This window comes from Lissotriton helveticus, chromosome 3_1, assembly GCF_964261635.1.
Source record: "Lissotriton helveticus chromosome 3_1, aLisHel1.1, whole genome shotgun sequence".
Classification (NCBI taxonomy): domain Eukaryota; kingdom Metazoa; phylum Chordata; class Amphibia; order Caudata; family Salamandridae; genus Lissotriton; species Lissotriton helveticus.
The window spans coordinates 1,021,658,782-1,021,671,544 of record NC_136061.1 but is presented as its reverse complement, the minus strand read 5'-3'; the positions used below and the strand labels follow the sequence as shown (position 1 = coordinate 1,021,671,544).

Sequence of the window (12,763 nt, the reverse complement as noted above, 5' to 3'; positions counted from 1 at the left end):
TGGAGTGTATGGTGTTACTGCAGAATTCTAAACTGTAGAGTGGATGGTGTTACTGCAGAATTCTAAACTGTGGAGTGTATGGTGTTACTTCAGAATTCTAAACTGTGGAGTGTATGGTGTTGCTGCAGAATTCTAACCTGTGGAGTGCATGGTGTTACTGCAGAATTCTAACCTGTAGAGTGGATGGTGTTACTGCAGAATTCTAACCTATGGAGTGGAGGGTGTTACTGCAGAATTCTAAACTGTAGAGTGGATGGTGTTACTGCAGAATTCTAACCTGTGGAGTGGATGGTGTTGCTGCAGAATTCTAAACTGTGGAGTGTATGGTGTGGCTGCAGAATTCTAACCTGTGGAGTGCATGGTGTTACTGCAGAATTCTAACCTATGGAGTGGATGGTGTTACTGCAGAATTCTAACCTGTGGAGTGGATGGTGTTACTGCAGAATTCTAAACTGTGGAGTAGATGGTGTTACTTCAGAATTCTAAACTGTAGAGTGGATGGTGGTACTGCAGAATTCTAACCTGTGGAGTGGATGGTGTTGCTGCAGAATTCTAAACTGTGGAGTGTATGGTGTGGCTGCAGAATTCTAACCTGTGGAGTGCATGGTGTTACTGCAGAATTCTAACCTATGGAGTGGATGGTGTTACTGCAGAATTCTAACCTGTGGAGTGGATGGTGTTACTGCAGAATTCTAAACTGTGGAGTAGATGGTGTTACTGCAGAATTCTAAACTGTAGAGTGGATGGTGGTACTGCAGAATTCTAAACTGTGGAGGGGATGGTGTTACTGCAGAATTCTAAACTGTGGAGGGGATGGTGTTGCTGCAGAATTCTAACCTGTGGAGTGGATGGTGTTACTGCAGAATTCTAAACTGCGGAGTAGATGGTGTTACTGCAGAATTCTAAACTGTAGAGTGGATGGTGGTACTGCAGAATTCTAAACTGTGGAGGGGATGGTGTTACTGCAGAATTCTAAACTGTGGAGGGGATGGTGTATGGTGTTTGTACCTTGAAGTGAGCAGGCAAGACAGCTAAGCCTGGTTTGTGGACTGTCAAAACCTTGCATACCTTTTCTGAAAACAGAAGTCTGTGGCAAGTGCAGACACATTAATGACGGATTCTAGTATTTCACAGGTGTGTGAACGTAAACACTTCATTGTCGAAGCCTAGGAATCTGACATGGTGAGAGTAGATTTGTTGAGGAATGTTACCTTCAAACCTCAGTCTCTCAAATTACAACATTGCATTGATCGTAGGTCACATTGGGGATTGGTGGCTCCCCTAGGATGCAATCATCCTGATGGGGTCCTTTCACTCTCTCTGCAGGGTGTCCTAATGTTTCTAGCCCTTCGGGGTTAGAATGACGAAGGCTGTAGGTGTGCTTCGCCTTGTGCATTCTTGTACATTGATTTCCTCTGTTCCTGTGGGAATTCTTTTTCCTAGAATCAACACTTGTTGCTCTTGTATTTGATGTTCCACTTTTATAAGCTGGTGTCCTTAAGGGACTATGTATTTTATCTTTCAATGCCATTCTTAGCAAGGTCCTGCTCTGTCTGATATGACTTCCCATTCAATACCTTTTTCTAGGCCTTCCGTGTGTTAGCCTCTATTTCCCCTTGACGTTCTTGTAGGTCCACGTTGTGGTCCTGTTTTTTCTTTGCTAGTGAGGTTTTTTCCACCTGCTCTGTCCTTTCAGGCTTCTTATATCAGCATAGAACAATCAACAAGACCCTGTCCAGGGGCGTCAATATGAGTCAGTAAGGCAGAGAAACAGTCATATAGTACTGCTAACCACTCCAGCATCACACAATTAGTGTGGAAGTGCTTTAACTGCTATGCGCCAAAATACACAAAAGACCACTTTTCCTTGACAGGAAGACAACGAACTCCCAGTCGTGTGACCCAACTAGGTCTAACACACACCTCCACCTTCAAAGTATGGAGTCACATTCTCCTCAGGAAAAAATGTGTGAAGGCCAGGTGACACCTCACGGAAACACCACCAACGGGGTAACTGGTATGTAATTTCCAGACAAGCCCCTGTCTCATCATCGGTAGTCACTTGGTCCTCAAAGAAAAAAGGGAAAGAGTGTCCAAACACAAACAACACAAATATGTGACAAATTGTGAGAAGCAGAGACAGTCTGCTAGTGACAAACATATAACATAGAAAAGTGCATAAAACACACAGCAACTAATTCCCTTAATCAACTTTATTCATAGGGACAATTTTTAGGTGCTGTGTCAGTAAAAAGGCTGGTAGCTAATCATGCACACCATTACCTAGTGCCAGTGCCGACATGTTTCACTGCCATATTCTGTGGGGCAGTTTCATCAGGGCTGCACATTATGCTGCCACATAACTTTGGACACTTGCTCTTTGTTTACCTCAGACCACCTGGTTAATCATACCGGTTGCCCAAGGGATGAACGAGATACATGGAACTCCAAACGTGAGATCCTGCATTCACTCCAGCCTGTAGCTGTATGCGTGAATGCTCAGGCGGGTCTTGTTGATTGTTCTATGACTTTTGAGTGGAGGGCGACCCTGCCTGTTTTCCCTCTGCGCTCCGGCAGCCAGCCTGTGAGCTATTTCAGTTAACATTGTTTTCAATGCTCCAGCAGTTTTTTCGCTTGGGCGTGTGATGTCTCGCTTGGGCGTGTGATGTCTCTCACTCTCTCCATCCTATTATATTAGTACTATGTTGCTGGTTTGCTCCACTCATTCCTAATATATATTTCAGACATCATAGTGTTGATGGCTTTTGTCTATGCCGATAATGTATGTATGTATGTTCATGTGGGAGTTTTTCACTTGATACCCCCTCCGGGGTGCGCCTAGTGGTAGGGAATGCCCCTAGTACTCGTATTAATATCTCAGAGCGTGCACTTAGCATATGGAGTCTGAACGTGAGATCGTTGGTCAAGCACCATCAATCCTTACGTGATATGATCGAAAAGGACTCTCCTGACCTCATCTTTATCACTGAGACCTGGCTTCAGGATGCCGACACGGCAATAATCAATCTAGCATTCCCTCCTAATTATACAGTATTCACCCGTAACCGCACTTCTAGAGGGGGTGGCATAGCTATGGCGATAAAATCCTGCTTTCCGGCTGAATGGAAAGCTCTTGACTTACCAGCGTGTGAGAGCCCTTCTTTTAAGGTAGCTTTCAGTCATCAGTTTACTCTAGCGGTATGCTTATTTACCGCCCGCCAGGGAATGATACAGTCTTCGAGGCTGCTCTTGTCGACGTGGTTAGCTCTTTAGCTTCAAGATGTGCTAATTTTAACATCGTAGGCGACCTCAATATTCATCTTGATCTGAGGTCATTAGCACCTATTAATACCTTCCTAGCGGACCTTGAAGCCATGCAACTGAACCAACTTGTTACCTCTCCCACCCACATAGGAGGTCACATCCTTGACCCCTTTTTCACCACACTGGAGCGAGCTACGGCTTCCGACCCGATGGTGGTAGGCTGGACTGATCATCTGTTGGTTAAAGTTTCATGTCCTATAGCTAACCCTCAATTCAAACCTGTGGACAGACTGATCCTTAAAAGAAATTGGCACAAGCTCAAACTGGAGGAGTTCTTTAAGATCTTGGAGGCGCAGCCCCTGGGCATTTTGCTGAATGTGGAACAAGGATATGAGCAATTTTGTAATTGGGTCTTAGCCGCCCTTGATTCTCTTATACCGATGCGCTGGTCGAAATGTCACGCGAAAGTTCCCAGCCCTTGGTACAATAACACTCTTGCCGAGCTTAAGAGAACGTGCCGGCGAGCTGAGAGGGCGTGGAGGAAATCCTTTGATCCTACCTTGAAATCTTTGTATTTTGCCCAGCTTAAGATCTACCACAGGACAATCTGTCAAACTCGGGCCGCCTACTACGCCTCTGAGTTCCAGAATAACCCCAATCCATCTAAATTAATTTTTAAGGTTCTTAAAGACCTTATGGGGAAACGGGCCACCTCGGTGGAAATCTGCACGGACTCTCACTGTGAAAGTTTGGCATCCTTTTTCGTGGAGAAAGTGCAGGCAATCTATCGAGGATTTATGTCATCTGTGCCTGATTCTGAGCAAACTGGCGTGACGGCTACGATTTATGACACCCTGTCCTCCCTGCCAGTAATGTCTGATGAGGCTTTTGATACTCTGAGCCTCAAAATTAAATCCGGATCTCCATTAGATCCGTTGAAGCCAGAGCTATTTAAACTTCTTCCCCCCCGATGTCGTGAGCCTATATTAGATCTGATCAATTTATCGCTTACTTCGCGTGTGGTCCCCTCCTCCTGGAAGCAGGCAGTGGTTAGCCCAATTTTAAAGAAGCCTAATTTGGACCCCCTATTACCAGAAAACTATCGTCCCATCTCCCTTCTGCCTTGGCCCGCTAAGGTTACTGAGGCACATGTGAACTCCATTCTGTCTGCTCACCTTTCTCGTAATAACATTCTAGACGAGACTCAGAATGGTTTTCGGGCACAACACAGCACCGAAACCGCACTGCTCTTTATGATCGAGCACTTGCGAACGGTGCTAGATGCTGGCCAAACAGCGGCGCTCCTTTTGTTAGATCTGAGCGCCGCGTTTGATACGGTGTCTCATGATATCCTGATGCGGCGGTTGGAGGAAGTGGGAATTGAGGGGTCCGCTCTCCAATGGTTTCGCTCTTTCCTTTCGGACCGGTTTTTTAAAGTGGCTATTCCACCTGGTCAGTCCTCATTTCATCCGCTGGGGCTGGGGGTTCCGCAGGGCTCTGCGTTGAGCCCCACCCTGTTCAACCTATATGTGAAACCGCTGGCTGCAGTCGTCAGGCAATGTGGCCTTACCATGACATCGTATGCCGACGACACGCAGCTGGCGGTGACACTCAGCGGTGATCCTGAGGTGATCGCTCCCAGATTCCGTGCGGGACTTATAGCCGTGGCAAATTGGATGCAAGCAAATTGTTTGCAGCTAAATGCCAAAAAAACCGAGGTCCTGATTTTAGGAAAACAGGCGGAGCTTTGGGGAGATCAGTGGTGGCCTCCAGAATTGGGGGTGACTCCCATTCCAGCTGCCGAAGTTAAGAACTTGGGGGTTTGGCTGGATCCTACACTCTCCTTCACCAGCCATACGAAGAAGGTTGCAGCTACCTGCTATGGTATTCTGCGAGGGCTGAGACCGGTCCTCAAATTCTTCGACCCCCCTACTCGGCAACTGGTGGTCCAAGCCTCCATTCTCTCGCGGCTGGACTACGGGAGTGCGCTGCTGCTTGGAGTGAATCAGGCAGAAGCCACTAGACTGCAAAGGGTGCAGAATGCCGCGGCACGTGCCATCGTTGGCCTCCCTAGACGGTGTTCTGTCTCTGCAGTTTTGACTTCTCTTCACTGACTGCCGGTCAGACAGAGAATTAAATTTAAGGCTCTCTGCCTGACATTTAAAATCTTGAAGCTTTCTTCTCCTCCAGCCCTTGCTAAGCTTGTCTCCCCCTATGTCCCTACGCGGTCCCTCAGATCAGAATCTCTCCATCTGGCGGTTAATACACGGTTCAGACTTAGTAGGATGGGAGGTCGCTCTTTTAAAGTATTAGTGGCTGGATTGTGGAATTCCCTCCCCGCCCACATTCGAGCCCTGAACAGTCTCACTCCTTTCAGGCGCGCCATAAAAACTTTTTTGTTTCCAACTGTTGAATGATTTCTTCTTGTCTTTCCCAGCACCGATTTGTTATGTTGTGGTACCTGATCAGGCGCCGGGACGCCCCTCGGCTGGGGCAGCTGTGCGCCTTATAAAAAATACTAACATAACATAACATGTATGTATGTATATATATGTGTGTGTGTGTGTGTGTGTGTGTGTGTGTGTGTGTATGTATATATATATATATATATATATATATATATATATATATATACCGCATGAATATGGTTGTCTATATGTATGTGATTTTTAATTACTGATACAAAAGTATATGGGGCAATATTTCCATTTCTTTAACCATGCACATGGCGATCTGTGACCTGGCCCGCTGCTGAACTATGGTTGTCTGTCTGTATTAAGTCTTTAATTACAGCTACACTAGTATATGATCCTGTTGATGGCCTGGTTATCTTGTCAGGTCTGCGATCCAGTTAATAGATCTGCAGCATCGTCAGACCAACCGGCTATTGATACCCGAGTGTTCTCTCTTTTCTCCTTTTCCCTCCTCTATATGTTTTTATCCCCTTCCAGGCATCGCCTGGACAGATCTACTTATAGAAATCATTGACTATTCTAAGTACTTCTCCCTAGGGTCCACCAAGAGCGACCTCGAACATCGACGGGGTTACCACCACGGACGTGCACTTACACTCCCTTTTAGGTCCTGAAGAAACATTACTGATCACTAGGACATACATAGCGTGAAACATGTCGACCTTGTGTTTAGTTACACTGGCACATTAAGCCCTAATGTAACTCCCCAACCCTTTGGCTTTTTAGCCTACCAGGGGCACCACAATAATAAATCACCCATCAGTGGATACCCCTAGGTAGTTTTATCCTTCCCTGCATGCACTGCACCACCACCTTTCTCTGGATCCCTTCTCGCTCCTCCCCCGCCCTCACACTCACCAAAAGGCTTCTCTCTTTAAAAGATCTCCGTGAAAGAGACCCTTCGGGGGCCCGTCGGGCATTGCAGCGCCAGCCCGACGAGGAGCTAAAAAAGCCCGATGATGAAGCATGACATCCTTCAGGGTGTGTGAGGGTGACTAAGAGGCAAGACCTGGCCCTCCCCTTCGGGATTGGATCCTTGAAACTGGGGCTGAACCTCTGCCTCTTTTCTCTCTTTCACCCACTTTTTCTTACCTCTCCTCTATTTATGTCTTTTCCTTCTCTTTCAAATTGGGTGACATACACGCACCCTTTACCATGGAATAGTGTCCTCTTTGATTTAAATATATATATATATATATATATATATATATATATATATATATATATATATATATATAGTATTTTTTTTTACATGTTTTTGCACTTCCTCAAAGGGCTTGTCTATATGCTTACGTGAATGCGCCTTTCATTATGTTGCAGTGTGACCTTCACCTGGTAGTTACATCTGAAGGTTATACTTTTTAGGTGATCCCAGTGGTGTCCACTTGTCTCTGGGAGTTTTTTCTCAAGACACAAGTTGGTTCCTCACCAATAGTTGTTGTTGTGTCTTCATGATATTTCTGTTAAAGCATTGGTCAGTGTTTTCTCCATCGAGAACGGGTTCTCTAATCTGTTTTCTCTATGTTGCTCAATGCACCAATGATAGTTTTCTTAAGGCAAGGAGCTATAGCTCAATGGCATTCCCAGTTGCCTCCAGTCCCCCAAACCGCAGCCGGTCATGGGTTTGTATCCCACCATGGGAGCTGTGTAGTATTTATGTTTACATTGCCTGTTGTCTTCCAACACATTTTTGTTCCCCTGCCATGGATAAAACTATTCTCATGCTTTTCGATGTCTTTCTGACTTCAATTGAACATGGTATATACCACAGTTCTTATGGTGACGCGTATGCCTTTGCTCACCTACTTTACACAGACCCTCTGGTCTCTTCTATCATATTCTGGACCGGCTGGTTCTATTCAGGGACTTTTGATTTGAGCAGTTCACAGACCCTCCTGCGGGCATGGTATTGCGCCAGCATCTAATTCAAAGGTAAGGAAACTGCACCGGGATGTCTGTCAAATAGACAAGTTACTTACCTTTGTTAACACCGTGTCTGGTAGAGACGGGATCTAGCCGCAGATCCTTACCGACCTTCCTATCCTCCCCATTCCGTAAACTGGTTTCTTTTTACCTAAAAGATCCCTTTCTGCGAGGAGAAACTGACATCCGTGTGTCAGAGGCTTATATGGACTCCGTCGTTGTCACATCCGGTGGACGGCGTCTCTACCGAGTCGCACGATGCCCTCTACTGACGCGCAAAGATACTGCTGTAAAATATTCCGAATCCAGTCTGGCGCCAGGGAAGAATTCAAAGGTAAGGAATTTGTGGCTAGATCCTGTCTCTACCAGATACGGCATTACTGAAGGGAAGTAACTTGTCTATTAAGATATATATGTGAATGATAAGATGTGAATGATAAGATGTGCTATAATTTTTGGAAAAAGTAGTTGAAAACATATTAAAGAACTACTTCGTCAAGTCTCTTATTCTAATGAAAAATGCATGTGTGTTTATGAGCTGTGACAAAGATTCTGAAGCAACAACAGTTAGTGTATATCTGAGAAATTTTACAATTGTTTTTCAAACAGGCAGCATAACTGTGGAAGTCATGATGAGCATTCTCCGTGATAAAGAAAGTGGAATTAACATGCAGGGGGGATTTATGACAACAGGAAGCATGGTCTCCGTCCTGCCTCAAGACTCCAGCCGGCCATGTGTTCATTTCTTCACAGGCACTCCTGATCCAGACAGGTGTGAAAATGCTGTATTCTAAACCATGTGCCACGTTGCTCAGTACTGTCACATCTCATTTTACCTTTGTTAAGTAAAGAAAGACATACATTAACCCACCTTTGTGGTTAATAATATGGTGTTGGCATTCGTGAACCAGTATTGGTATTAGTATTGTTTTTTAGTTAATCTAGTTCTTTCCAAGATGGTATTGTTCCTGTAGATCAAAAACTTTAAATAGAATACCGCAAACTGTCTTTGGAGAGAATAGATACAGTCCAAATACACAGCTCGATGAGAGTGGGTGCTACAGAAGTTGTGGAAATTAAATGCAGTAGACTGTAGACAGTGATACTTGTAGAAAGCGTAGAGAGAAGACCTGGTCTCAGATCTGCAGATTTTCCCAATGGGCACTACTCACGAAAATGCTGTGCTGATGCCTGATCACAAGCTGAATGTGCACAAGTATGCCCACGAATGAATACTGCCACACCTGTTTCATCTAGTCCTGCATGACTCACTAGTTTTCAACAGTTTCGCTCTGAAATGTTTGCAGTACATACACTCATAAAAGACTTGAAGATTTAGGCCAGAACCCATTTTTAATACATAACCCAATTACAATGATTAGTATATATTTCAAGCAGATAATACAGAATCCTCATTTCCTGCTGTTCGGCAGAATGGGACACCTGGTGTCCCATGCTCTTCTGAGTCTCCTGGTCCAAGTCCCAACTTCGGTTGCAGTCTAAGACCACTAAAATCACCATAAGGGTTGTCTGCATCAGTGCAAGGGGCTTCACCTAAATAAGTGTGCACCATATACTAAGCCGGCCTCCTACAGAAAGGATAGAGGCGGATACTGTGGTCCAGGCAATTCGTGACCACATGCTAATTTACCTGGTCATTTGGATGCCACAGGGTTCGGCATTGATAGAGAGGTGGTGACTTAGAGATAACCTCCTATGAAGTCATAGACCATAGAAAGCTCTCTAAGTTGTTGCTGTGGAGAGCAGCCTTCAGGCTCAGTCCAGAAGGAGTGTTAAGCAGCTTGTTTGACCAGATCTAATAATTTAGTGTAGATTACATTCAAAAGAACCACACAGTGTATTTATAAAAATAAGTCTATTTATTATACAACACACCCTAACACATTGGTATATCTCCTACCCGGAGGTATCAACACAAATACACACAATACTTCAATTGTAAACAGGTAAGGAAGTACAATACACAGTGGTCTCCAGGGGGAGACCAAACCATATACTAAGAAAGTGGAATCCAAACTTCAACCGAAGTTGGGACTTGGACCAGGAGACTCAGAAGAGCTGGGGACACCAGGAACCACCCATGGTAAGCACCCAGGAACACCACAGAGGCTGTGTCCAGTGAGTGTGGAAACACAGCTGTGTACACAATAGAAGTCAACAGGAAATTTGCGGTTGCAGTTTTGAAGAAGGACCTTTCCCAGTGGGCCCTGAAGAAACCCCATGGAAGGCAGAAGGTTGGAGAGTCACCCCACCCGTGGATACCCTAGGAACCAGGATACCTACACTAAGGAAGCTGGGTGCATAGGTGCGAAGTGATATCGGAAACAGCCTTCGACTTCAGAACTTCAGAAAAGATGCAGCTAGCGAAGACTGCAAGAGTCTGGTGGAATCCAAGGGTGGATGCTTGAAGAGAAGAACCTGCAAGTAGAGGGGTCAGAGCCTATGCCACTCGGAGGTGATAAGGAGGCACGTAAAAGCAATAACTACCAATAGGGGAAGGTGCAGGAGTGATGACGGTGACCTTATCACCGCAGCTGTGAGGACCAGGCGATGCTGAGGAAGACCAGGAGCCGTTCAAGAGCTATCCCACGTTGGAAATCATGAACCAGGGGGTTGGTGTCCGGCCAGAGCACCAACAAGCCTTGGCAGCAGCAAATATGTGGAAAATTATCAAGTAACAACGTTGGGACCAGCAGATCAAGGGGACTCACCAAGTGCAGAGAGTCAGGGCAGGCCCTGAAATGTTGGGGAGCCCACTGAAGCAAGAGAAGACTCTCAAGAGGACCCACAGGCCAAAGGCACAAGAGTCGCAAGAGTACCTCAAGCAGCTCACCAAATAGGAAGGCCCACAGTGCAGAGGATGCAGTGATGACGAAGATCTTGGCAGGAAGAGATGCTGGAACTTCTTGTAGCCTGAAGATCTCTGGAGTGCAGAACCAACAAACTTAGGCAATGGCAAGTTGACGCTGTGCACAAGGTTTTGGTCCCAGCGGTTCCGAAGAGGGATACTGGCCTCAAAATTGCAGAGAGGACGTCCAGTCTCAATGGAGTTGCGGAATCACCACTTGTGTTGCTGAGTCTTTTGCAGTCCGTGGGAAGTCAGGAGTAGCAGACCAGTCAGCTTCGTTGCGTTGCCTCCAGATGCAGGGGAGTGACTCCTTCACTCCAAGGGAGGTTACTTCGGGTGTCTGTTGAAGATCCTGGAAGAAGCACAGACACAGACCACAAAGAAGACTTGCAGAACAGTGAGACCAGGAGCAGAAGGAGTTTTCCTTGATGCAGTCTCGTTTCCAGGTGAAGTCTAAGTGTCAAGATGGCTGAAGAGTGACGTGGTTTCAGGTTAGAGTCTTGTCCCACAATGAATCTGAGGAGCCACCCACAGGTAAGCCCTTTTATACCCTAAGGAAAGGGTTAGGACGTCTCGGGGGTCCCTCCCAGAGTAGGGGTGGGCAGAGGGGTGGATCCTTTGTCAAGTTTTGCACCAGAGCCAAGGGCTCCCACATCTAGTTCTAACTTGAGTATGCAATGATGGCACCAAATGTGCCCTTCAAAGCAGTCTGTGGCGCTGGCAAGTGCCCCCGCCCCAGCCCAATACACTAAGTCATGTCTGGGAGGTGGTCACACCTCTCCTTGACAGGAAACCTATTGTTTTACCTTCCCCTGCTCAGCTCCGTAGCATGAGGACAGAATCGTGTCTGGGGTCGGCGGCAGCACTAGTTTGCTGGCAGACCCTGGAAGGCTGTTACCGGAAGTACTGGGGGCTTCCCAGAGGAGCCCACTAGTGCATGGAATCATACCGCCAACACCGGTAATTGTGCTGGGGTATGATTCCAACGTGTATGATAACCAAACTGACCAGGTTCGGCACAGCCAATATATACTTAGCCATCGCGTAATGACGCATGGCCACTACATGTATCAAAATGTCTGACCGCACTTACAAAGCCTAAAGAATCGACTCTGGGGTTTGTAGAAGGTGCCCTGCGCATGCAGGGCACCCTCACACTTATAACCCAGCACCCTGCCTTTTGGATTGAAAGGCCTGCCTTAGGGGTGACTTATAGGTTTTAAGTGTAGTGATCGCAGATATAAGAAACCTTATATCTACCGTAAGTGGTGCTAGCACTAGCTTACACAGCCCTGTAGTAACAGTTTAAGTGGTCTACCATGGATGACTTAATACATGCTCCAGCCCATGGGAGATGCCTGGTGTACCTATGCCCTGGGTACCTTAGTATCATATACTACGGACTTACAAGGGTACACCAATACCAAAGTACTCACCAAGTCAAATTTAGGGAGGATGCACAGTGACTAAGGTCCTGATTTGCAGGATCCCAGCCACACTAGTCAAAACATACTGACACCAGCAAAAAGTGGGGGTAACCATGAAAGCAGATCCTACTTTCCTACACTTTACATTAGGTGGAAGGAGCCCACGAAGTGATACAGCCTAGAGTATGATTGTTAAGTTTGCAGAGAAAAATGAAAAGTCTAGTCCCTCTAGGTGTATGGATCTCCAGATATCCATTCGCCCCATGTCAGTCAGCCATCTTGAGCATATGTGAGGTCAGTCTTATTAAGCTAAGTGAGTGTCCTACATTAGGCAGATGTCACTTTTGTGTCCTACAGAAACAAAAACTTTGCAAGCCTCTTTACCGGTGCATTGAGACCTCGTACTTTCAGGCTTGTTATTTTAAGGAGATTTTCTTGTTTGTAATCAAGGGAACAAGGGTTTGTGGCCGATTGGCTTACTTGCTTAGCACTGAACATCTATTTTGTTACTCCAGATGGGAAAACTAGACATGCTATTACAAGGCATTGTGAATAGTGAGTTCTCCTCCCCCCCACCCCCAAATTTAGCCTAACCGCAATTAAAACACCGTAACAGCAACAACATTTCATCTTCCATCTGTGTGTGACCCAGAGGAAAACGGTTACCATCACCATCCTTTTGCATATGAGTATTTTGAACTGAACTCCTTGTGCACTCCGAAACTTGCTGATCCCTCCTGTCTTGGCCCTAAAGAGCCATCCAAACTTGGCCACTGTGCCACATCCATGTGAAGGGCTACAACAAC

The 12,763-nt window shown here is 46.0% G+C and overlaps 1 protein-coding gene across 1 annotated transcript in view; it reads left to right on the top strand.

Annotated features, from left to right (window-relative positions):
• SCRN3 (secernin 3) overlaps nucleotides 1–12,763 on the top strand; it is a 150,415-nt gene that overhangs the window by 112,948 nt on the left and 24,704 nt on the right. The window contains exon 6 of the mRNA XM_078681544.1: nucleotides 8,271–8,433. Coding sequence (XP_078537670.1) covers nucleotides 8,271–8,433 — 163 coding nt within the window. The remainder of the gene's footprint in view (nucleotides 1–8,270; nucleotides 8,434–12,763) is intronic.